General features: G+C 40.8%; 1 protein-coding gene across 1 annotated transcript in view; it reads right to left on the reverse strand.

The window, feature by feature from the left end:
* The window catches only part of CUNH1orf21 (chromosome unknown C1orf21 homolog), a 156,462-nt gene that overhangs the window by 13,391 nt on the left and 115,612 nt on the right, over positions 1-27,459 (reverse strand). Inside the window, exons 3-4 of the mRNA XM_008056110.1 lie at positions 22,094-22,170; positions 12,439-12,499 (exon numbers count right to left, since the gene is read on the reverse strand). Coding sequence (XP_008054301.1) covers positions 12,439-12,499; positions 22,094-22,170 — 138 coding nt within the window. The remainder of the gene's footprint in view (positions 1-12,438; positions 12,500-22,093; positions 22,171-27,459) is intronic.

Here is a 27,459-nt window from a genome sequence, read left to right on the forward strand (position 1 = left end):
AAACAATAAACTGAACTTAAATTTCAAATTCCATCTCCAACCCCATCTTCTTGGGAAATCAGTTTTCAGGTTTCCTTCCAATCTCTATTCATATGCATGTCATTTTCAGTCCTGTTATAGACACAATTTTATTTTGCTTTTTTCACTTAGCATTATATTATACAATTTTTCCCTGTGGTGACTAATTTCTTATAATGATAAATAGACATACCATAGATTTTTGTGGAATTCTTTGTGGAAGATTTCCTGGTTATTTGATGGACTTAATTCAAAGGGATATCTTAATGTATTCTCAAGTATAAGCGTTAAAATTAAAATATCGCCTTCTTGCTCCCAAGCCAGGAAATCTGGGAAAACCCACGTGGTAGACTGGAGCCTCATGGGTCTCCCCTATGGATGTATTTCCTTTTGGACAACGGCTTTAACAAATCTGGCATTTTAATTCATTTGCCTTTGACAAAGACAAACTCTTTAGAGTTCTCCGTCCTGCTTATACCCTAGAATTTATAGCAAACATGGATGGAACATCGGGGAGACTCATCACATACCTCGCTTCCTTAAAGTTTTTAACTGAGAACTGTCAGAAGGAGTTAGACGAGGATCCGTTTTCTTGCTGGATTAGAGAACCCAGCAGGTTCCTGTTAGTCCCTCCCTTCACACCTTGAGAGGCCCTCTAGATGTTGACTAACTCAGCCAGTCACAGGTAGAGAAAGTGGAGGAGGTTGCCTATGCCCCTCTTACTGCTGGGCACCCCAGAGAGGGCAAGGTGAGAGACATACTTTAAGATGGTCCCTCTCCTTCCTCCTCACAAGGGAGAGTGGTGTTTTTTGATAGATCACAGGGCTCACCTTCCCCATCCTTTCTCTTTGTTTTCAGAGTAGGAAGCTCATGCATTTGGCCAGGAAGAGAACTGCAGCTACTGATGAAAGGCCACTGTCAGTAGGAGGCAGAGAACAATAAGCTAGCCAGAGGAAGGAGAGAGGCCCAGGGGGCAGTGAGGAATGGAATCCTGGGCCCAGGGCTGAGGACAATATTTGGTTTCCTAGCCTCTTGGAGGCAGGGCATGGCTAAGATGGTCAACCTGCACGCATCCCAGATGACAAAGGCAAGGAGGGTCAATGGACTTCATTATGGATCCTGAGACTTCCACTGGCCTGATTAACTCAACATGTTTCTTGGAAATGAACACAATTGAGGAAAGTCTAGAGGACACATGACAGGCTGTGGTCAGCAGCACTGGCTGAATCTGTGGGGACTCTCCAGCCTAATGTGTTAGGAGGTACCGATTCAATTAAGAGTTGTCACACACTGGACCAACAGGTCAATAAGAACAGTAATTAATAGAGGTCAATTGCATCTGTCGTCATCAATGCCCTTGGAAATAGGAATGATATCAAGTGAAATCTAAAACTCATGGGCCCATGGCCCATATGTTAGTGCGTGTTCTTCTACCCAAGTGCACATGTCAGGACATGGAGGAAGGTGTAAGCAAGGTCAGTGACCACTGTTTAATCTGTTTTTTTTTTTTGCATTTGACATTTTTGTCATAAACATATTCCTGTTTTCCTTGACTTCTTTTAATTTTGTAGAAATTTACAGTAGAAGGAAAGTATAAAAAATGCAAGAAATACTATATCCCCACTACTCAGACATAAGACTAGTCATATTCTGTAACATTTGCTACTAGACTTTTTCTCCCCCCTAAGAAATGAAACTACCGCCCATTCCCCTTCCCCCATCCCCAGGAACAGGTCATGGGTTTGGTGTGTTTGTATGTTTGGTATCATTTTAGATAGTTTACTATTCATATCACATTGATACTATGTCAAATATACTACACTTTTATGTGTGTATGAATATTTAAATATATAACAGATATAAATATATGTCACGTATAAATGCTTCATGTAAAAACATACTGCCCTAATATGTATATGTGTGTTTGCCTGTGCACATGTGTTGTGTGTCTAGCAGTGCCTGGTATATAGCTGGTTTTTTTTTTTTTTTTTTTGAGTCGGAGTCTCACTCTGTTGCCCAGACTGGAGTGCAGTGGCCGCTCCCGGCCACCACAGCCTCAACCTGCTGGGTTCCAGCGATCCTTCCGCCTCAGCCTTCCAAGCAGCTGGAACTACAGGCGCGCGCTACTACGCCTGGCTAATTTTTTATTTTATTTTATTTTATTGTAGAGATGAGGTCTCACCTGCCCAGGCGGGTCTCGAACCCATGGGCTCAGGCAATCTACTCACCTCAGCCTCCCAAAGGTGCGGGATTACAGGCTGAGCCACAGAGCCTGGCTTAGCTGGTGTTTAATATAAATATTTGTTGAATGTCCATCTATAAGCAGTGGATGGTATTTTTGTGTTTTTTATTTATATGGCACCATACAATTTTTATTATTCTGCATATCCCTCTCTGTTCATTTAATGATATGATTTGAAATCTATAATTGCCATTATATATGTGCCTGGTTCATTTCTTTTTACTGCTGCATAACAATGCACTGTAGGAATAGAGAAGGTTTTATTTATTTATTCCTCTGCCGGTAGACACTTCGGCAGCTTCCATTTTTCTAGTTCTTGAATGTCACAGTGAACTTTATTGTACATGTGTAAGAGAACTTCAAGACTATAGACCCTGAAGATTAACTGATGGTTTTTTATTGGTTTGTATTCATAGTACTTTATGTATTCTGGTTACAAATCCTTTTGATATTTTTAGTGTTGCAAATATTTTCCAAACTAGTCCTGGCACGTCTGGAAATCACTCAGCTCACTAATAATGTGAATACTGACCCATGATACTCACTTAACTTTTTGTGTCTATTTTCTATTTGTGAAGAACCCACAAGAGAGGCAGGGTATGATTAAGCATCTTTAAACCTCCAACAATCAAATTGGAGAATATGAACTTAAACTACTTTGGTATTCCTTTTTGAATGCACTTAGAAAAATGGAATTTAAGTGCAGGAAATCTAGAAGTGTCTGCTCCAAAACGTCTTCTCTAGGAATGGACAGAATGCGACCCTACTCAACAGAATTGAAAGAGAAGAATAAAGTATCTCAGAAATCACAAGGTACATCAGGATCATTTTTTCAAGGAATGTACAGAACATAATATGCCTCATAATTCGGATATAAATGGGCATGTCTCATTCTTTGCTATGGAGGGCTCTGTTCAGTGAGAGATGAAACAGTTGGGGGTACATTGGGTAAGACATTCTCTAAAGTTACTTCCAATGCAAATTCCAGATTTGAGACTCCCTAAAGGCAAGAACCCTATTTTCTAAGTTGTCATTCTGTGTTTCCTATGACCCTGGCTCATTTCTGGGTCCAGAGAACATGTTCAAGTTAAGCTTATTAAATGAATCAAAGAAGTCAGCCTTACCCTTCTATGATTTTTTTTTTTTTTGAGTTGGAGTCTCACTGGAGTTCAGTGGCCGCTTCCGGCCACCACAGCCTCAACCTGCTGGGCTCTGGCGATCCTTCCGCCTCAGCCTTCCAAGTAGCTGGAACTACAGGTGCACGTCACCACGCCCGGCTAATTTTTTTGATTTATTGTAGAGATGAGGTCTCGCCTGCCCAGGCAGGTCTCGAACCCGCAGGCTCAGGCAATCACTCACCTCAGCCTCCCAAAGACGTGGGATTACAGGCTGAGCCACCGAGCCCGGCTCGATTTTTTAAAGGAGTTCCCATTCTTAAATTTTTGTTGTGACTGTTACAAGCATTTTAAGGCTGGTATTAATGAATATATTTTTAAAGGCTTATAAAAGCAGGTTTTCAAACATTCCACAAGAATAAAAAAAGAATACAACTTCCAAATAGAAAAAAAAAAATATAGGGACTCAGCTGTATCCATGCCCCCTGACTCACTCTGTAATCCAAGCTAAGAAACTAGCATAGGTTACTCAATGGCTCTAGAAATGTTCATACAAAAAGCCAGGTGAGTATCACTTCTGCACATGTCTGTACCACACAGGAGGGAGGCGGATCAATGTACTGTAATGTGCCCCATTCTAACACTCCATCTACAAGGAGACATTCGTACCATAAGAAGCCAGTTGCTCAAGCAAGATCCAATATGGTAAGGTCTGCATCTTCAGTTTTGGTCTTAGCACTTCCAAAACCTTCCATATATGTGGCCTTGATGATATGGATACAGGCAACTTCAGCCAAAATCAAAGCTACCAGTGGCAGAGTAAACAAACACTTTGCTAGAGACTCTGTTTTCCTCAAATTTACCCAAATTTTATTGGTGAGAAAACTGAGGATCAGAGAGTTTAAACAATTAGACTGGGGTCACACAGCTGTGACCAAAGCCAGTCCTATGCACCATGCTGCCTCCTTCCCTAGGCCTCTGTTGATTCAGTTATCTGACACTCTACCGGCTTCACAGCTGCTGTGTTGCTCCAAGTTGGTAAAGGCACCTTGTATCATGCGGCGTCTTCTACTACAGGAGTCTTCCTAATCACATCTCCTGCCTTTGTGTGTTTTTGTCTTGCCCCATGGTCTTATCTGTACCATTCATCCATTCAACATGTTTCTTGAGCATCTGTTTCGTCCCAGGCCCTTTGCTAGGGTCTGAGGAAATGATTACAAATGAGATCCAATTCTTCTCCTTAGGGAGCTGTCAGTCTAATGCTTCTAGTCCTTTTAAGTATTTTATTTATTTTTATTTTTTTGAGTTGGAGTCTCACCTTGTTGCCAAGGCTGGAGAATAGTGGCATGATCGTGGCTCACTGCAGCCTTGAACTCCTGGGCTCAGGTGATCCTTCCATCTCAGCCTCCTGAATAGCTGGGACTACAGGTGTGTGCCATCATGCCCAGCTAATTAAAATAAATTTTTTAAATAGAGAAGGTTGTCTCGAACTCTGAGCTCAAGCAATCCTTCTGTCTCAGTCTCCCAAAGTGCTGGGATTATAGGTATGAGCCACCATGCCTGGTCCTTTTAGTTATTTTAAAATAATAAAACAGTAAGACTGGCAGAGTGCACTCTGTAGGGCTGAAACAACATCCATGGCTGCCAAAATCAAAGAGTGAAAAAGCCATGGGCAGGAGGGAAAAGGAAGACTAAAGAAGAGAGAGGGACAGGAGAGGAGCTGTTGGCAACAAGTGAAGGGAATGAGACACGCCAGTATTCCTGTCTCTGCCACTGAGGGGTACCTTGGGTTACTTTTCTTTGCTCAAAAGCGTGTGTCCTTTACAAAATGGCACCATTCACTGATTGTGCCTCACGCTGCTGTGGAATTAAGAGCATCATTGGCCACACCTTCCTCATAGAAGTGGCATGGCTTTTATTTGCATTCCTGACTATACTGCTCAGGACCCTGAACCTTCCCCTTCTTCTTGCTCCCTAAAGAACCAGGCTGATAGAATCTTCTGAAAATCAAGTCCTCAGACGAAAGAAAGAGAGCAGAGGCTACGTGTGTTTCTTTTTGGCTCATTGCCTGATTCATTTTCCTTGACTGCATCACCTACTACTGTGAGCTGGATAAAATGCTAGGATCCTAGAACCCAAGTATGCTCACACTTCACCACAAGTGTCATCATCACGACAATTGAGAAGTCATCTGTGTAAAGGTACGCAGTAGGGATACACACAAAACAGCACCGAGTCGCATCCTTGCTCTTTGTAATTACAGCTTTAATTTGGCTGACGAATGAGGAAAGGTACCCACTGGAGAGAAAGAAGGCAAGGCAAGAGGAGGAAGGGAGAGGAGACACAAGAAGAGTCTGGCTATTAGCAAAAGCAGGGTTATAACACATTGACCCTGGAGCAAGAGATCGTTTTATGGCATGAGAATGGCAGCCCCATCCACTTCCAAAATATACAGTCCAGCAAGGGCATCTATTTGCCAGGGCTGACGGCCCAGGTTGCTACTCAAAGTAACAATCTGCTGGCTGGGAAAAACATACATGATTTCCTCTGCACGCATGGGGCAGGCCAAGTAACAGTCTTTAGGATCTGATTCAATAGCCCCTGTTTTCTTATCACTAGTGGTCACTGAGGAGGCCTTGATACACACATCGCCACAGTGTAAAACCCGCCACATCAGGATCATCTGCCAAATGCTGTATGTGGTTCCACAGCAACCCTGCGGTTAAATTAGTCTACTGTAGGTATCGTTTATACACAGAACGCAGCATCACAGTTCATAACGATACTATGTGCAAGTCACTCTCTTAACTGGATGAAAAGCAAACACCTTCTAACACTGATTCATAATGTGGGTCAGATTGACCTGATATAACATTAAGAGAAAGAGTCATTGAAATATATTTATAAATGCAGACTTTCCATGATCTTTCTCACCAACTAGATTAGTTATGAGGCCAGGGGAATAAGGCGCTTCAGGAACCCAAAGGTTTTCAAGTGTAAATGATTATTCAATAGATGTAGCAGTCTATAGATAAACATCTTTAAAAATAGGCTGTTTTTAAACATGCTGCTCTTTCTCAGACATTTCCTCAAAATGTCACATTGAATAACCACCAGTCAACAGAGCTGGAGTCTCAAGATCATACAGGAATATCTGAGATACAGTAGGCATGCTGATGGCCCTCCCTTAGGAGCACTGGGAACTATTTTAAGGAGAGGAAGACGGAAGGAGGTAAAAAAGGAAGGAGAATGGGTTTGCATGAAGTCAACTGCAGTCAGTGTTCTAGTCCTCCTTAAAGTTAAAAAGATAGGCTGAACTCAGGGACTCACACCTGTAATCCCAGCACCTTGGGAGGCCAAGGCGGGAAGATTGTTTGAGCTCAGGAGTGTGAGACCAGTCTGGACGACATAGCAAGACCTCATTTCTGCAAAGAATAAAAAAATGGTGGCTCATGTCTGTAGTCCTAGGGAGGCTGAGATGGAAGGATCCCCCGAGCCCAGGAAGTCAAGGTTGCGGTGAGCCGTGGAGACAGACTGAGACCCCAACTCTCTCTCTCTCTCTCTCTGTGTGTGTGTGTGTGTGTGTGTGTGTGTGTATAATAGGCCCCTTGTAGCACAGGCTTCCCCTGCTAAGTGAGTGCTCTAGAAACCCACTGGTACCATGTACCAGCTAGTGTTGTGAGAGGTTGTGTTTAGAGTTTTTGGCCAAAAATGGCATGACCTCCAATTTGCGCGAACTCAACCCAAGATACTTTTTTTTGTTTCCCTGGATAAAAAAGTCTTTAAAGGGAAATGTTTTGGTAATGTGGAAGGGTAAACAAAAATCGGCAGAAGCACTAAAAGGCATCAAAATTGACAAGTTCAGCAACTGTTTTGAGCAGTGGGAAAAGCATCTCGATAAGTGTATTGCATCAGACTGAGAGTACTTTGAAAGTGATTAAATTTAAACATGTAAGAATAAATACACAATATTTTATAAATAAATTCCAAATTTTTATAAATTTTCTGGGTCTCCTCTCGTAGATGGCTAAGGTCACTAGCTAGGCTCATGTAAGCTCATGGGTGCAGCTGGGCCCTGAATCTGAGGGCAGCACACCATAAAACGTGTCATAAAGAAATCCACAGGTTCTTTGCTTGGGGCCCATGGCCAGGCTCCATGGAGTTTTAAAACCCTGAAATTATGCTTTAAAATGTTGTGTATTTGATATTATGTGAGTTTTTATAGGAAAAGTCTTTATAACTTTCACAAGATTCCAAAAAGACGTGCAAGGCCCAACAAAGTTTCAGAACACCTGCATCAGAAAAACTAACTGGATGCAAATGGCACTATGCCAAGACATTCTCTGTTAAATATTCAGGGTCCCCGTTGAGAGAGCAAGAGACTCCTTGGTCATCAGCTGGGATCTTACATCACCATAAGGCAAAATATAAATCCCTGTTTTTTGCCTGTAGAAGATGCTATTATTACTAGATACTTTAAAAACTATTTAATTTTTCTGCTTTTTACAAATAAACAGAAACATACAGTGAAAGGCACATCTTAAAATCTGATGTATTTAGTACTTTATTCAGAAACTCTTCCCCACAGGCCAAGTTTTAATCTAGATATCTTCTTTCTTCTCTATATACAGTGAAAGACTAGAATTTTAAAAAATCACAGTTTTGCTCTGCAGCACACTGTCATTCTCTTAAAGCTAGGCAAATGCCAAAGTTAGGCAAAGGCCAACATTTCAAATAATGTTTGGGAGCCTGTGAATTGTCAGGCACAACAATAACTACAGATTCCGATGGAACAATGGTTAGATGTCAGGGTAAAACATAATGAGGTAAAAATAAATGAGGCAGCTCCCATTGGTCCCTAGTATTATTATCCAAAAAGAAAAGCAAATGTAAATCAAATGGATTATAAGTTCCCTTGGACTTCCTTTTTTTTCTATTTTGATTTGGGGTCTTGCTCTGCGGCCCAGACTGAAGTGCAGGGGCATGACCATGGCTCACCTCTACCTCCATCTCATGGGCTCAGGTGAGCCTCCTGTCTCAGTCTCCCAAGTAGCTGGGATGGCAGGTGCATGCACCACCATGCCTGAGTAATTTTTGATTTTTTTGTGGAGAAGTAGTCTCACTATGTTGCTCAGACTGGTCTGGAATTCCTGAGCTCAAGTAATCCCCCCTCCTTGGCCTCCCAAAGTGCTGGGATTACAGACTGAGACACTGCTCCCAGCCTCCCTTGAACTTTCACTGCTCTCTTGACAACATCTCTCTCGGCCATCTCTGATGCAACAGAGAGTCATGGCCTACTAGGTGTCAGTGCAGTGACATGTACCAAGTGCCCTTGGAGCTGTCCCAACTGCCTGGTTAATGGACCCGAAATTCAACACCTGAACCAACCTAGGAGGCAAAGACTTGTGTTCAGTATGGGAGAACCTGACTCTTAGTGACAGCAGTGGGGTGAGGGTGGGGATGGTGGTGATAGTGATGGATAAAGAACTCCTCAATCAGTAAGGTAACTACATTTTGAAGAAATTCACCTTTAAAATTGAACTCATCAAGGCAAGGAACTGTTTCCTATTTATTTTGTATCTCATATTTCCTACCTATTTTTGTATCTTGAATAACTAGCATAATGCTTGGTACTCAGTAGGTGCTGATTCATTTTTTTAAAATTGCATTTTTTAAATTGCATACTTGCTTTTCTGGAGGTCATCATTACTTCGAAAACCACTTGTTCAATTGTGGTGCAAAGGTAACTGCAGCTCTGCACTGTGACAACCTCTGAATTAGAGTAGTCTAAGATAAATCAGAATTAAGCCTTGCTACAAACATGAAAGCACCTAACAGCCCTAGTTTCAGTATAAGAATGGGGCTTTCAGATCTATTTTGAGAAAGAGCAGATTTTTTTATTTTTGTATCTAAAGGCAAATTAGGTTAGAAGGCAAATTCAAACCATGTTCTGCAGACATTGGACAGATGTAAAGGATGCATTAGGAAGGGTAGGTTTATATCTCCACATATACTTCTTATCAATTTGAGAAAGAATAAAGGAATTCCTGGACATTTCTGGAAGAGATGAAGTCTTAAAACTCAAGGCCTCTCAGCACGACTTGATCTCTCAGCATGAATTTTTTTTTTTTTTTTAAATCAACCCTTTAAAACCCTAAGAAGAGATTTGGGTTGCATTTATGGTTGTCCTCATGCTTGCCTAGACCAAAGAAATATTTAGCAATGGTAAATGCCCAGGAAAACAATTTGGAAGAATCCACCTTTCAATTTTGGTTATATAAACTATGGCAAAGATTACATTAATAAAACACATATTGAAGAAGCATTTTAATTTTGGGAGGCTTAATGTTTAAGTAACACATAGGGGCTGGGTGTAGTGATTCATGCTTGTAATCCCAGCACTTTGGGAGGCCCAAGTGGGAGGACTGCTTGAATCCAGGAGTTCGAGACCAGCCTGGGCAACATAGCTAGATCTTATCTCTACAACAACAACAAAAAATTAGCCAGGCATGGTGGCACCCAACTATAGTTCTAGCTATTTTGGAGGTGAAGGCAGAAGAATCGCTTGAACCCAGAAGGTTGAGGTTGTGGCGAGTTGTGATTGTGCCACTGCACTTCTGCCTGAGTGACAGAGTGAGACTCTGATTTAAAAAAACAAAATGAAACAGAAGGATTAATTTTAGTTAAGAGAGGAGAAACAGGAAAGCATAGCTCAGAGAGGATGGAAAATTCCCTGTAGGAATCTACAATTGGGTACATGTCATGGATGATGTAAGAGCTCTTCTTTGAATATAAATGTACTCAATAGTGGGATCACTGTTTATATTGAACCACAAATGCTCCTTTGTCCAGGGTAGGTTTCATCCAATACATGATTAGGTTATAAGATTTGTTTCTGTGACACTAAACACGTCATACTCTACACCCTGGATGCAAAAGGAAAAGGGGTTGTTAGGTCTCAGGTGGGAACAATGAACTTCAGTTTTCATTAAAAAGAGATAGGATTTCAATTATGAAAACACACTAGAAAGAGATTAAATCATCTTAAATGCCTGGTTAGGTCTGTAGATGTTTACAAAGATATCTAAAAATTCAGGTTTCAATTTTTACAGTCTAACCCTAACAACTAAGCAGATCTTTTTTGTTTCTTTCTTTCTTTGCCAAAAAGCTAGTGGGGGAAGAAATCCAAACAGAGAAGGAAAAAAAATCTTCACCATCACAGTGGGAAGAAAATACAGTTTGAGTATCCCTTATCTAAAATGCTTGGGGCCAGATGTGTTTCGGATTTTGATTTTTGTTCCGGATCAGTATTTGCATTATATATACTTACCGGTATTCAGCATCCCTAATCCCCAAGTCTGAACTCTGTAATGCTCCAATGAGCATTTCCTCTGAGCTTTATGCAGGAGCTCAAAAATTTTCAAATTTTGGAGCATTTGGATTTTGAATTAGGGATATTCAACCTGTATTTCTTTTTATGTTTCTCTTTGCTAAAGCAAAATGTTATTGACAGGTTGAACAACATTTGAACTAATATGTGAAACTTGGTAACTGCTCCTAGATGAAGTTTTCAATTTAAAAAGTCATTCATAAGCCAAAATTTCACTGAAAACAACAACAAAAAATTATTATACTTTAAATAAGAATTTATGTACTGCCAGGAAACATTACAGATTAAACTTCCATTTTAATTTATTACCTACCCCTATTTTTCACATTGGTGATATTTGCTGGTCTTTTAATGGTGCCTTAGAAGATTATCCAATTATTCTTTCAGTAGAGTCTGCTGCTAAAATACTGACAAATTAAAGACCTCCCTCATTCTCTTCCACTGAGTGCTATATAACATCACTCAGAAATTCATAAATGCTCAGGTAAAAGGGTCACACAAAGTTAAAAGGAAATAAAATTAAAACTGAAAATATATTTTTTAAAATTTACATTTATTTATTTATTATAGAGTTGTGGGGTACATGTGAGGATTTACTACATAAGTGGGCTGCATGCAGGTAAAGTTCTGGCTTCTAGATGGCCCTCAATTCCTCTGGTAGTGGCCCAGGTACACTTTGTGTTGGCATGTGTCCCTCCCACTCCCCCATTCCCCCCCACCCCGCAGTGCCCAGTGACTGCTGACCCTTGTGCCAATGTGACTAGTGATCAGGGCCCATTTATAAGCGAGAGCATGGGGGATTCAGTTCTTTGTAAAACTGAAAATATTTCAAAGGTCAAAATCAGCCTGTGATGCCTTGACCATAGTGTGATATGTTCTGAATGTAGGATTTTACTGTTCTTTAGCATAAAGAAATCATAATACTCAGATTTTAACTTTAACATTTAAATTTCATCTCTTTGCAGTGATGAATTTAAATTCTGTAAGTACATAAGCCATTAATTACTACTGCATTTTACACTTCCTCCAGTTGATTAGCATATGGCACTCTGAGATCAAAACTGTGGGTTCAGTTTCCACACAGGTCAACTTTGCATCTTACTATCAATATAAATTCACACATAACTCGAGAAGAAACTTGGAGACACTGCTTTGGAGTCAGACAGACATGGGCTGAAATTCCAACAGGTCCACTTACACAGATTTGCCTTCAAGTATCCGGAGTCCTTGTTTCTAAAATGCAGATGATACCTGTCTGACAGCCATTGCCCTGAGGTAAGTATTAACTGAAACAGGTAGAAAATGTTTGTAAAGAACTCAGGGCAGTACCACACATGCAGCAGGCCCTTGATAGGTTTTAGAGAGACTAAGATCTGAGGTCAGGCACAAAATGACATGCAGTGTTGCTCTGTCTAGGCAAAGGCTGCGCATCTGACCTTACACACTTTCGTATTCTGGGAAGACACCCCTTAGTCATGAGAGGATCTATTGGAGACTAAACATTCTCACACACACTTTATTTTGGAAAGGGGGTGACTTTTGCTTTAACTCTCTACTCAACCCCTTACAAAAACAGCTTTATAACAAAGAAACAAGAAGAACTGTTGCACTCATATAGGAAGCCATTTGTATATTTCCCTCGAAACACATGGTTAATTTATTTCACTTCTTACCTTTTCAATTTTTTCATCCAGCATTCTGAAGAATTCTTGTTGGCTTTCAGAGATGTGCATGCTGAAAAACAAAGAGCAGTTAAGGGCACATCAGTGCTTTCTTAGACCCAGTCCCCACAAATGAAAAATGCTGAGTCCCTACACTTTGGGCGGACATTCATTTTTTGGGCAGACTTTTCCACTGAAATCCTCTGAAGTTCTATGGAGGATAAATGTCATTACAGTAATCCGGCAAATGTGTTTCATAATAGTCTACTGGTGCCTATGACTTGAGGAATACGCTTCCCTTTCGATGTACAGATGCTATTTATAGTCATGTTACTAGGAGCTGCATGCCAATTTTTTTCTTCAGACACACGTTTGTGATTTTTAAAAAAAGCATGAGCAAGCAGCACATGGTGTATTTCAACTCTGTGTTGGAAAAAAAAAGAAATAAAAGAGAAAAATGCCAGCCTGGGCAATAAAAGACCTTGTCTTTGTTTAAAAAAATTATATATATATATATATATAAAGGCTGAGCATGGTGGAGTGCAGTGCGCCTGTGGTCCCAGGTACTCAGGAGGCTGGGGCAGAAGGATCACCTGAGTCCAGGAAGTTGAGGCTGCGGTGAGCCGTGATCTGTACAACTGCACTCCAGCCTGAGCTGTAACAGAGATACTCTGACTCAAAAAAATTATTTTTCTTAAAAAGAGAAAAATGTATCCTGGTTATTGTGTGGAAATATAGATTTAATGAAGGTGGTCAGCACTGGCCTGAGAGCCAGCTAAAGCACAGGCCTCATGACACTCCTAAACATATCCTGCACTGGCAGTAGCAATTACACCTCTTTGGAGATGAATTCCACTAGAGTTTGGAAGCAAGTTGGGAAGCATGTCTGTGTAGCATTTGCCATCTGTTTGCTTGTCCTTTGCCACCGAACAGGTTGCTTATTGAAAGGGTTGATATGGTGGTGAAGACAAAGCATGAGAAGGGAAGGAGATCAGAGATGGGAAGGGCATGGGGCATAGTGGGCTTCAGTGGTAGCATGGTCTTAATGACAGTTGTTTCGCCCTAGCAAATAGCTGTGGGTATTCCAAGGAGCTGAGGATGCTGGGTAAGAGTGTTTCTTCCAGTTACTGCAAGTGCCTAGTGGTTGATGTGTCTGGGGGTGAGAGGATGGAGGAGAGTAGGCTCTGGAATGGAGTGCAGTGGCACGATCACGGTTCACAGAAACCTCAATTTCCTGGGCTCAGGTGATCTGCCTTCGCCTCCCAAATAGCTGGGACTACAGGCATGTGCCACCACGTCCAACTAATTTTTAAAAAATTTTTGTGGAGACGAGGGTTTCTATGTTGCTCAGGCTGGTCTTGAATTCCAGGGGTCAAGCAATCCTCCCGCTTCAGCCTTCCAAAGTGCTGGGATTACAGGCATGAGTCACTGTACCTGGCCTGATGTACCCTTTAGCATGATGCCTTACATTTCAGGGTCCACAGAAAGGAGAACAAATGACCTGAAACCTGCCAGGCCTGCTGTGACAGATAGTAGGGCTCAGGGCTCAGGGCTCAGGGCTCAGAGGAGGTTTCCTCCTGTATTTAAAAATAAAAGCAAGACTGAAAATCTGTGGCACAATGACATCAGCTCAGATAGCAAAGGAAAACAATGTATATATCTGATGCCATTAATCAGCTTTCATGGTTTACAAAGCACTTTCATACATGTCATTAAATTTTTACTGTCCTTGATATGAGCATTCAAATAAGGTAAATGTTCTGTTTGGGAAATAGGCCCAGTGTTATTGCAGGTTTGGAAGGCAGGGCAGAATCTGGGATGAGGGGAATACATTAAACTGTCTCTTTTCTGTAGAATACTGTAAGAAAAGCCATTTTGCATAGCTGAGGTTTCCAGATTCCTCATGATTTTACTTGGGTAAGCACCAAGACATTTTTTTACTTGAGTTGCTTTGGATGCAAATCTCATGCAACCGCATACTCTTACGATAGAGGATCGCTCATAAAAATTACTTAATTTTCACTTAATAACTGGAGGCCATTCTCATCTTAAATTGCAAGCTGGGCATGCTCACATCTGTAATCCTAGCACTTTGGGAAGCCGAGGCAGTAGGATTACTTGAGCCCAGTCTGGGCAACACAAGAACCCATTTCTGAAAAAAGAAAAGAAAATTATCTGGGTGTGATGCAGCACCTGTATTCCCACTACTGTGGGTGATGAGGGGGAGGCTGAGGCTGAGGTGGAAGGGTCACCTGAGCCAAGAAGGTGGAGGCTATGGTGAGCCATGATTGTGCCACTCCACTCCAGCCTGAGGTATGAGTGAGACCGTGACTCAAACACAAAACAGAACAAATGGCAGTTATCTTCTGTAATACTCTGATGCCCAGAGGCCTAGGATGGGTAGAGTTGGCTCTCTTTAAGCAAAAGGGCCTTCGGCTCCAGTGCCTTTCTGCTTTGCCTGCCGGTGAGGTTCTTCCTCTGATTCCCTCTGGTCGGGTGGTGTCAGTTCTTCTTGGGCATGCTTGCCAGCTGCTGCTTCTATGCCATGCTTGGAAACAGCACAGCTAAGTGTGTTAGAGCTGTGCCTAAAGTTAGTATAAACAGCCTCCAAAGGAGAGTGGGGGGCTTTCCTATGAGTGCAGGACACTAATATCCTGTCACCCATTTTGTCTGCTCACCCTTTTGAGCATCCTTCCTGTTCTTGGCTAAGCTCTCAAGAGACAAGGTTGCTCTAGGTCCCAGACAGGAAAGGCATTAAGATCTCCTTTCTCTTTCTTTCTCTCGCTTGCTCTTTCACTCTCTCTTAAGACAGATTACTAGACAGATAGCTAAGCCTATGTATATATAGTTTTCCTAGGAAATTCCAAGAGACTTCATTTAAAAAATGTCATTTTTAGGAGTTGGTTTTCATTGTGGGAACTTTCTCACATATATTCCCTTGCACATTACATGGAGGCAACAAATATTTGATCGTTAATTAACTGACAGAGTGCTCTCCATTTCAATTCATATGAGTCATAACCTCTCACAGTGGCAACACAGTTTGTCAGCATGGGTGATGCTCAGGGCCTCAGAGTCAAAACCAGGGCTGGTCTCCGAGTTCCCTACCACTGACAGTCCTGTGATGGTTACAAATGCTCACTTACTCCTTTATTTAAACACCACTGTATGAGAACAGCAACAGAGGGACAAAAGGAAAATTTTAAGTAAAGACAATGATGCAAATGTGTCTGCCATCTCTGTGTTCAAGAACATACTTATCATAGGCTCAGGATCCCTATCAGGAGCTTGAGACCACATGGTGGCCAAGGATCTCAGGATGAACATATGGTAAAGCAGGCCCACAACTCTGTGGTTTCAGTTTTGTGTTGTGCCATGATACAGAAACGCTGCCTGCTTTTCTTTGTCTAAGGGCATTAGAATATCCTTCCCTGCCTTTGTCACATCTTCTAACTCAACAACTCTTCCCAAGTATGAAGGAGCACCCCCAAAATGCAGAATTATCTTTTGGAGGACGGGACCTTTGCAGTACAGGCTTCCCTGCTAGGTAAGTGTTCTAGGAACTTATCGGGACTGGTGTCCAAGCTAGTGTTGTTATGAGAGGCTGCGTTTGGCTTCAGTGAATTTTTTTTTTTTTTTTGAGATGCTTTCAATGCGTTTGCCCATTTCATCATGGGTGATTTACACTAACCTGCCCACACCAGACTGAGTGTTCAGCAGTTTTTGACCAAAAACAGTATGACCCCCGTGCCCCACTTTCCCTATTCACCTGTTCTCACCCCAAGTGACTTTTTTTTTGTTTCCCTCATGAGAAAAGTCCTTGAAGAGAAACGTTTTGCTGATGTGGAAGAGATGAAACAAAAACCGGCAGAAACGCTAAAAGGCATCACAATTGATGAGTTCAACAACCGAGCAGTCAAAAAGCATCTCAATAGGTGTATTGCACCAAACAAAGAGTACTTTGAAGGTGACTGAAGTCTAAACATGTAAGAATAAATACACAATTTTTCATAAATAAATTCCAGGTTTTTTTTGGTTCCCCTCGTTTGAGAAAAGGCACACACTGGAAACACAATACGTGGGCTGTGGTAAGCGGAAAAGACTGAAGGAAAGGGAGACTTGTTATTATCAAAGCCTGAAGCACCAGACAAACTCCCCCAGATAACTTCTGTTGTCATTGGAAGCATGGCAGACACTGCCAGAGGAGCCAATGCCCACACACTAGTCACCTGTGCATTGTGTCAGGTTTCGTGTGATCTTAAAGCACGCGGCTCACTCTGCTGTACTCCATGGGGTAAGAGTCTGAGAGAAGCACAGAAATCTCTTCAACAGGGGCAGAGATAGAATTTTTACTCTGATGAAATAAGTTACCCCACATCAATGGATTCCCGCCTAGATAAACATGGATCTCTTCTTCCCACGTGAAAACCTATCAACACGGTGGTATCGATATAGCCGTTCACCTTCAAGAGGATGAACTGCACTGTGGAGAGTCCCTGGGTAGCGACTCGATTCTTAAATCCTTTCTGATGCACAATTTAGTGATTGTGAGTCGGTGAGAAAGGAGGAGGAAAAGCTCATTGGTTTTTTGAAAACATTGTATTTTTGAATTTTATTTATGTTTTAGTTTATTTTAGAATTGAAAAGCACATGTGAGGATTTGCTACATAAGTCAATTGCATGCAGGAGAGGTTTGGGCTTCTAGCAAGCCCTCTCTCCCCCAGTAGTAGACACAGTACCAAATGGGTGGTTCTGTGCCCCTTCTAGTCCTTCCCTTCCTTCCTCCTTTAACAGTATCCAGCATCTGTTGTTCCCTCCTTTGTGCTCAGGGTCCACTTATGAGTGAGAACATATAGTATTCAGTATTTTGTTTTTGTGATAGTTCACTTAGAATGATGGTCTGCAAAGGACATGATTTTGTTCTTCTTTATAACTGTGTAGTATTCCATTCTGTATAGAGACCATGTTTTCTTTATCCATTCCATTTTTGATGGGCATCTGGGTTGATTCCATGTTTTTGCTATTGTGAATCTCACTGGCTTTTCTATATTTCCTCAAGATATTAGAAAGGGATCACTGAACTGTTTATGACTTAAGTGGATAAAGGATAAATACTAGTTGCTAAGGTTCATTAACATTCACTTACAAAAGCCTGTATGTTGGTGCCTGATTTAACCAATAAAGCTCAATAATTTTGGTAATTCCTATTTCTCTCTAATATCTAAAATTCAATCTTAGAAAATGCAACACTCCACAGGTGTGCTTCCTGTGACCCCTAGTTAGTGCTGGCAAAGCTCTTGGAGTACAGCCACTCCATGATGTATTTTTTTTTTTTTTTTTGAGTTGGAGTCTCACTCTGTCACCCAGACTGGAGTGCAGTGGCCGCTCCTGGCCACTGCAGCCTCGACCTGCTGGGCTCCGGCAATCCTTCTGCCTCAGCCCTCCAAGTAGCTGGAACTACAGGCGCGCGCTACCATGCCCGGCTAATTTTTGATTTATTGTAGAGATGAGGTCTCGCCAAGTTGCCCAGGCGGGTCTCGAACCCATGGGCTCAGGCAATCCACTCACCTCAGCCTCCCAAAGCGTGGGATTACAGGCTGAGCCACCGAGCCCAGCTTCCATGACGTATTTTTAAACACTCTTCTTCCTGGGACTTCTCAGCTTCATAAGACTAGGGATGACAAGACTACAGAACCATAATGTAAAGTAAAAAATTAATGAATGGTGGGCAAAATGGGCTTTAGAACCAAAAGATGCACAGCTTTCACTTTAAAAAAACAAAGTTTTCAAATAATGAAAACTTAAGCACAAAAGTACGAGGAGGCAAGGTCCCTATTCCCTAATACTTTACTTATGAATACATCATCTCAAAATATGCCCACTTTTGCATAAGGATTATATTGAGCTAAAAGAAACTGAAAACAGTAGGTACAGGGGATGCTCTGACCTCCTCTTTTCTTCCTTAAAGTAGGAGATAAAACTCCTACTGGAACAATGATGCCCTTTTTATACCAGGAGGAAAGAAACCTTCATATCTCCCGAGATGGAGAGTTGAGTCAAGAGAATTCTATACAAACAGAACTTGTTAAAACAACTCCCGGCTGGGTATGGTGGCTCACTTCTGTAATCCCAGCATTTTGGGAGGCTAAATTAGGAGGATTGCTTGAGCCAGGAGTTTGAGACTAGCCTGGGCAGCACAGTGAGACCTTGTCTCTACAAAAAAAGCAAAAGATAACTGGGTGAGGTGGTAGGTGCCTGTAGTCTCAGATACTTGGGAGGCAGAGGTGGAAGGATTGCCTGAGCACAGGAGGTTGAGGCTGCAGTGAGCCTTGATTGTGCCACTGCATGCTAGCCTGGGTGACAGAGTGAGACTCTGGCTCAAAAACAAAACAAAACCCACAAAACTCTCACCTTCCTTCAGTTTCCCCACATAGTTTAGGTACCTTTCCACAACTGCCTCTCTTTGTTTAACCTAGTACATGAGTATGTAGGTTTTGTTACTTCTTTGGGTTTTCATTTTCCTATGGGGCTCCCATGTACATGTAAAAATCAGTGTCTTTCTCCTGTTAATCTGCTTTATGTTATTTTAATTCTCAGACCCAACCAGAGACCCTGAGGGGATGGATATAAAGTTTTGTCTCCCTTACACCTGCAAAAATGAAATTCAGTCACCCAGTGGGTTCCTGATAAATCTTGGCTGAACACAGTTATTTCTTTATGATCACCATTATTTTTCAATTAGACCTCAGGGAAGTAGATTCATTCTAATCTTGTTTCATGACAGACTCCTACTAGCAGTTTATGCATCACTCATTTTATTTATTTTTGTGTGTGCGTGTCCCCAAGCTAAATGTGACCATTACTCTTTCGCTTTCTTTTTCTATGGTTTTACTGCATATTTATGTGTGCCTTTAAAAAACAGATTATTTACTCCAGGTGTTTTTAACTTTGTAAAGAATGCACCATGTCTACGTAATCTTTCAAGACTTAAGCTTTTCTTCTAATGTTCTATTACTAGGGCCCACCCAGCACTGGGCTTTGCTGCAGTAAGCCTGTGTAGACTGCTGACTAATATTCTGTTACATAAATACAGTGCAGCTCATTTGCCCAATCTCCTGTTAAAGGGTGTTTGAGTTGTTTCTAATGATTAAGACCTCACCAAGCACCAGACAATGCCATAAGCACTGAGCATGCATTAATTCCTCTATTCCTCAGTCCTATATGATAGAATTTTTCACATCCATTTTTCTCTGAGAAAACTAAAGCTCAAAGTCATTTGGCCACTTGCCTGAGATTGAATTAAAGCATCAGATGAAGGTGTGAGGATTATCTGTCTTTATCATATGGGATGGTCCTTCCACTCATGGGGAAAAAGAACTTCATACATCTGTATGATAAATGATGGTTTTTCTCAAGCCTGTATTTCAACAAGTAGGAAGAGGAAAACTCTTCTCTTGGTTCTCCAGAAAGATTTCTTAATTGAATCCCAGGCCTCCAACATTCTGGTTCACAATTTAAAACACACACACACACACACACACACACACACACACACATGAGAGAGCATGCCGCTGTGGAAAACAGCGGCATGCTCTCTAAAACAATACTTATTTTAGTGTAAACACATAAGTTAACTTAATAAATGTCTCTGGACTCTGGAAGCTTCAGCACATGTCAGTCTGTGAAGTGTGCTGCTTTAGGGTGTCAAATAAGTATTTTTTTTTTCTAACAGAAAAGAGACATTCTCTTCCATCCAAGCTTTCCTTATAATGCAGAGATGAGGGAAGCTTTTAAAAATAGCATATTTCAGGTGGCTTGACAGAAAAGGTGATTTGGCTGTGTTATCAGATATGTGTTGTCCCCAAAGACAGATAAAATGAATAAAGGTGATCAGCAGTGAGGGGGGGCTAAGGAGGTCATGGCTAGAGGATAACGTCTACCCAAGGGTGAAAGAATCGAATGCATCACTACACTGACATTGTGATAAGTGGATTTTAACATGTCCAGTTTTCTTTGAAAGTAAAAATAAAATCACTGAACCCATTACCTACCCCTGAGGTATCCTCCCTGCCACACCACAGAGGCAATGGCTTTTCAACACTGAGTCAGGCTAAAGTGATTATATCCTAGGTAATTTTGACCTCAGTTTTCTGGAATAGCCAGGGATAATATAACATCTGCTTGTGATTTTGCTTTATGTGGCTACTAATACATGGAAAAGTCACATTTATTTTGGGGTGGGGGTGATTGTGTCAAATGTACCAGTGTCATTAGTATCCTCAAAGAATTTGTTTGCATTTAGGTAGAATGCCACGGTAGAGACTTCTAGCCTCTGGGATAACAGAGCCTCTCTGAAGAAGGGAGAGTCTAGCTTCAAAGTCACACAAAAAGTACATTTTGTCGTCAGGGTTACAGTCAATTCTAAAACCATGTAGAAAACTACTCATTATTGTTTTTAACTTTTAAAAATGCATTCATTTTAAAAATAAACATTTATGAACGGCCATCTGTTGGTAATCATGTAAGAACTCATGTAAACAATGCTGCTATGGACATTTCAAAATATGCGTCCTGGCACAAATGGTACAAGAGTTTCTCAAGGGAATACACTTGGCAGTGGAGTTGCTGGGGGTCAGATGTGCCCAGGTTCAATTCTAATAAATAATGCAAATTTTTTCCCAAACTAATTGTTATCAGATAGTCCCACCAGCAGAGGTTAAGAGTGTTTGTTGTTCCACATCCTGGTCAACCTTTTTGTATTGTCAGACTTCCACATTTCTTGTCAATCTAGTATTGTGAAATGACATTTTTCTATATACATTAGCCATTCACATTTCAGTCAAATGATTGTTCATGATGGGTTTCCTGCCTCTTACTTAGTGATCTGTGGAATGGGTTTGCTGCCTCTTACTTAGTGATCTGTGGAATTATTTCATATGCTCTAGAAATCCAACTACTGTCAAGTATGTATGCTGTAAATGCCTCCCATTTTGTGGTCTTTTACTCTCTTATGGAGTTCTTAATTTTAATGCAGTCATATTAATTAATGATTTTCCTTAAGATCTGTATCCATTGTGTTTTATTCAAAATTCTTCCCTACCCCACAGTCACAATGATAATTCTCTTTGTTTTCTTCTAACTGGCCTACAAAGTCAGCTTTGTCATGTAGGTCTGTTTTCTTTATTCTCTTCTGTTACACAAAACATTCTGTCTCAATTCCTAAGGCTTTCTCCTAAGTTTTGATTTTCTAGCACACAAAATAGAACTCACTCTGAAAACATTTTTGGCTTTAAAAAAATAATAGAATTATCCCTTGGTATCCATGGGAGACTGCTTCCAGGACTCCCCTCCCCTACAGATACTTAAATCCATTGATGTCCAAGGTTCTGATATTAAATGACACAAAATTTGTATAATATCCTACACACATTCCTCCGTAGACTTTAAATCATCCCTGGATTACTTAAAATACCTAATACAATACTTGTGCACTCACATGGATTCAGTGTAGTACTTGGCGTGTGGCAACTTCAAGTTCTGCTTTTTGGAACTTTGTGGGATTAATTTTTTCTGAATAATTTTGGTGGTTAGTTGAGTCCATGGATGCAGAAGCCATGGATGTGGATGGAGGGAGGACAGTACAAGGAAAACAGGAACTAGAACTTACTTTGCTCTGGGTTGATGAACTAATCCCGGAATCTCTTTATTAGTTTTAAGTCTTACATTTGAGCTGGCACTTTTTTCCTGAAACACATAAGCACACACAGGTGAAAGGCAAGATTAGAATCTGCAATTCAACAGTAGTATGAGTTTTCATTACAGAAATGTTAGATCCATTTGGGGCCTTCTCCCACAGCTGGCTACCTCACAAGGACAAATGTCCTTGCAAAGATGTTGCACAGTACAACAATGTTTGATCCTGTCAAACCTTTTAAAAGGGAACACTGTTATGAAAAGAGGAATTAACTTTCTAACAGCTATGACTCTGTTTAGGAAACAATATGAACTTAAATATTTAATTCTTTAATAGCAAGAAAATCAGAGAACTGAAGATCTAGTGTCAAAAGAAGCAGGCGAAGTACAGTCACAGCTGTTGTTGACTTGTCCAAAACGACTTCAGTGAATTTTATTTGTAAAAGGCAACTGCAATTACAGAGGCAAAGTGTTTTCTCAAGACTCTAGCCATGACAGGGACAGGAGCATGCCTAAAAATAACTCATATTTTCAACCTACAACAAATACTGGGATTGAATTCAATTCAATAATTGCAACTGAATTAATAAGATTCAATACCAGCCTATGGAAGAAGTAGTTCTTTGGTTTTTAGCTTGACCTGATTTCTTATTTCCAATATACCAGCCTTGTGGGGGTAAAATACTCTCAACTCTTAAAATGTCAGTATATCAGTAAGGCACTGTCTCAATAATACAATTGTTCTGTGTCTTTACAAGATTATCTTTTTTTTTTTTTTTTGGAGTTGGGGTCTTACTCTGTTGCCCAGGCTGGAATGCAGTGGCATGATCATGACACTTACAGCTCATGGCAGCCTCGACCTCATGGGCTCAGGTGATACTTCCACCTCAGCCTCCCAAGTAGCTAAGACTATAGGTGTGAGCCACCATGCCTGGCTAATTTTTTGATTTTTTTTTTGTAGAGACCACGTTTGTGCAGGCTGAAGCAGTCCTCTCGCCTCAGCCTCCTCAAGTGCTAGGATCACAGGTATGACCCACTGCACCCAACCAGATTATCTTTAAAAAGATAGTCAAGGGGCTTTATAATCTGCTCGCAAAACATATCCCTAAAATGAAAGGAAAGACTATTCTAACCTTACTTAAGGGTTGACTATAGATGTTCAAGTACAGAACTCATAGATGTGGACCATAGGTGTGGCCATAGTTAAAGACCAAGTCTAGGGTGAGGAATACAAACTGCTGTGGGCCAAGCCAACATTCTTACCACCAGCAAAGAGATGTGGGATGACACATAAGACAGACGGTGCCCAAATAAACTCTTTTGAGTTCATATTTCTCCTAGGACAGCAGAAACTATGGCAGTCAGTGAACTCCAGTGACTTACATGTTCCAACTGTTTGCTATTGGCCACCCAACAGAAGCTTATCTGCATGACACTAGGACTCTAAAAATGTGGTAATGTTGTGTGTGTTCTTCTAGGAAAAGAAACAGTCATTATAACTCACTTGCAGTCTGTCTCACTCTCCTTACTTTATATTAAAATTAAGAAGGCTTTCATGAGCATTTAAGTGTAAAATATATACTGTTCTGCCTGCTGATGAGGTCAGGGAACAGCAGGTGAACTGTATTATCTTTTTCAAAGAAGGTGGGAGAAATGAGAAAACCAGTGTACCAGCTACAGAAGTGCAGGGCCGTGCCCTCTCTTTACCACTGGGGCTGAAGAGCAAGAGTCCTGGCACCTCATAGATTGCTCTCAGCAAATACTCAGCAAATGAACAATGTCAGCGGGTATTAGCCTGTCTTTAAACATTAAAGGTAAAAAGAGGTAAAAATAGCTCAGATGTAGTCCCTCTGCAGGACTGAAGAGGTAACTCCTTCCAAGTTGGTCATTTTCTCCTTTAAATTTTATGTCTGCTTAGATTGAACACTGAAAATGCACACATTTGATAAGTCAAAAACTTATCTTTTTCTCTATTCACACAATTTCCCAAATTCTTTGAAATGGCAATTTTAAACATTACTGAGGCAGGAAAACGATTTCTAATTCTAGGAATACAAATGATATTCATTGGCACACTGTTTCTATTAAGCTGTACCCTTCAACATTACATTGCCTCACCAAATCTTTCCAAAAACACATTCTGTGGTTGCTAAGTAAAGAATGGACCCTTCCCCGCCAACAGCAGAGGCTCAGTGGGCAGACAGGAGAGAGAACATGCCGGCCCTTTGTAGAACATCACTCACAGGGCCAGAAGAGAGGCAGAGGCAAAAGGCGAAAAGCCGTTTCAGGTTTCCTAGTTGAGAAAGAAACAGGGCATATAATTACAGATACCCTTCTGCTGGGCATGGTTGACTCCCGCCTGTAATCTCAGCACTTTGGGAGGCGGAGGCGAGAGGATTGCCCGAGCCCATGGGTTTGAGAACAGTCTGGGCAACACGGCCAGACCTCATCTCTACAATAAATCAAAAAATTAGCTGGGTGTGATGGCGCATGCCTGTAGTTCCAGCTACCTCGAAGGCAGAAACAAAAGGATTGTCTGAGCCCAGCCAGTGGAGGCTGCAGTGGCCGTGAGCGTGCCACTGCTCTCCAGCCTGGGTGACAGAGCAAGACTCCGACTCAAAAACAAATCCCCACCCTCTCCCCCCAAACAAAGTACTTTCAATTATGCATTTATAATATATATGTTCTTTTTTACATTTTATCACTCACCAAGACCAAACATCACAACTCACTGAGTACTTACTGTAAGTCAGGCATTATTCTAAGCAATTTACATGTATTAATTTAGTTTAATGTTCACATATATTTATATATTACCTTATTTCTATGCTTGAATACTTCTGAGATGAATACCATCATTACCCCCATTGTATAGATAAAGAAGTTGAGGTACAGAGAGATGAGGTATTTATCTGAGATAACACAAGTAGCCAGTAGTGGCACTGGCATGAGCCCAAGCAGTCTGGCCCCAAAGTCCATGCTATGGGCTGCCCTGGAAAACAGGCAAACCTTTTAGTGTCAAGACCTTTTTACTTAATCTCCAGATTTTGACACAGTTCATTGCATAATATGTAAAGATCACATGTTAAAATCACCATCTGTCTCATCAGAAAACTCTTGACTAAAGCTGTTAAGCTCATGGTAGTAGATACAAGTTTTCCAAAACTCTAGTTTTTTGTTTAAAGTTTGAATTTTGGCTGGGTGTTGGTGGTTCACACCTGTAATCTCAGCACTTTGGGAGGCTGAGGGGAGAGGATTGCGTGAGTCTAGGAGTTTGAGACCAACCTGGACAATACAGTGAGAAGAACTTGTCTCTAAAAAAATATGTAAATAAAAATAATTAGTCAGGCATGGTAGCATGTACCTGTAGTCCAGCTACTCAGAAGGCTGAGGTGGAAGGATTGCCTGAGCCCAGGAGATCAAGACTGCAGTGTACAGTGAGCTGAAATCATGCCACTGCTCTCCAGCTTGGGCCACAGAATGAGACCCTTATTCAAAAAAAGCAAAGTTTGAATTTTACCACGGGCAACAAATACTGTCAGTTCTTTTTCTTGAAGTGCCAGGCTTTTTTCATTCTTTTTAAAGAAAATAATTTGCCAAATACAAGGTCTGAATGTCCATAATTTATCAGCCGGGTATTTGTTTTTTTCTTAAAGTAGAGATAGTGTCCCATAAAAAACAACTGCTAGTTCAACTTGCAACTCAATCAGCTGCAGAAGTGCTTTCCTTCATGATAATCCTCTTACTTGGGGATGCAGAAAAAACACTTTATGTGTGTATTTCCCATATCCTCACATTGATTATTAAAAACATTTGCACCCAAGCCACAAGATTTAATAAAGTTAAATAATCTTTACTGCTTCATCAGGGTATTCTTAAGTGAAAATGGGACTTATTTTTCTACCAAGATTCCATGGTGGTAGAGAATATGGCGACTACTAATAATAAGGTTTGATAATCATGCCTTGGTTTAAGGTAAGGCACCAGCAGTTTCACCTAGTGATATTCTTGTACAGTGTGAATGTCAGTGAAAAAGGCAAATAGCTGCTAAGTATTATGAGGAAAGTGACTTCAAGAACTCCCTGAGGAAGTCTCAGAGACCCAAGGAACCTGCAGACCACTCTTTGACCTCAATCCCTCTCTATTTCTTTTGCATAGAAAATAATTAATGATTACTTAATTATGCTAAAGGCTTTATTAATATTATCTTTTAAATTAACAGCTCTATTGAGATAAAATTTACATTCTACAAAACTCTTCCATTTAACTAAATGATTAAATGATTTTAGCAAATTTATAGAGCTATGCAGTCATCACCATGATCCAGTTATTTATTTATTTATTTTTGAGTCCAAGTCTCACTCTGTCGCCCAGGCTAGAGTGCAGTGCCACACTCACGGCCACCGCAGCCTCAACCTGCTTGGCTCAAACGATCCTTCCCCCTCAGCTTTCCAAGTTGCTGGAACTACAAGCAGGCGCCACCAGGTCCAGCTAATTTATTTTTTACTTTTTTATTGTAGAGACAAGGTCTCGCCAAGTTGCCCAGACTGGTCTTGAACCCGTGGGCTCAGGCAATTCTCTTGTCTCAGCCTCCCAAAGTGCTGGGATTAGAGGCTTGAGCCACCGTGCCTGGTCTTATAATCCAGTTTTAACAAAGTGCCATCTTCAAAAAAAGTTTCCTTATGACCATTTGCAGTTAATCCTTGATCTCACTTTTAGTCCCAGGCAACCAAAGATCTGCTTTCTGTGTCTAGAAATTTGCTTTTTCTAGATTTATATAAATGAAATCATACAATAGATAGTCTTTTATGTCTGGCATTTTTCACTTGGCATAATGTTTTTGAGATCCATATAACAGCATTTAATTTATTTTCATTGCTAAATAATATTCCAATGTATGGATATACCATGCTTTGGTTACTCATCCATCACCTGATGGACAATGGTACTGCTCTCAGTTTGTGGCTATTATGAATAATGCTATTAGGAACATTCACACTCAAGTCTTTGTGTGGACATATGTTTTCATTTCTCTTGGGTAAACTCCTAGGAGGGGATCTGCTAGATAATATAGTAAGTTTATGTTTCATTATTTAAGACATTCCAAACTGTTTTCCAAGGTAGCTGTGGCATTTTGCATTCCTCCAAGCAAAGCACTATGGTTCCAGTTTTTCCACATCTCCACCACCAACACTTGCTAATATCTTTTCCAATATTGTCATTCTAGTGGGTACGTAGTGGTGCCTCATCATGGACTTTATTTCTTGTAAAAAAATATGTGACTTATTTAGGCTTATTATATTTGTTTGTATCCCCCAGAAAACCTAGTACCCTGGGAAC

This window comes from Carlito syrichta, unplaced genomic scaffold, assembly GCF_000164805.1.
Source record: "Carlito syrichta isolate Samal-C Ts95f unplaced genomic scaffold, Tarsius_syrichta-2.0.1 Scaffold302219, whole genome shotgun sequence".
NCBI classification, from domain to species: domain Eukaryota; kingdom Metazoa; phylum Chordata; class Mammalia; order Primates; family Tarsiidae; genus Carlito; species Carlito syrichta.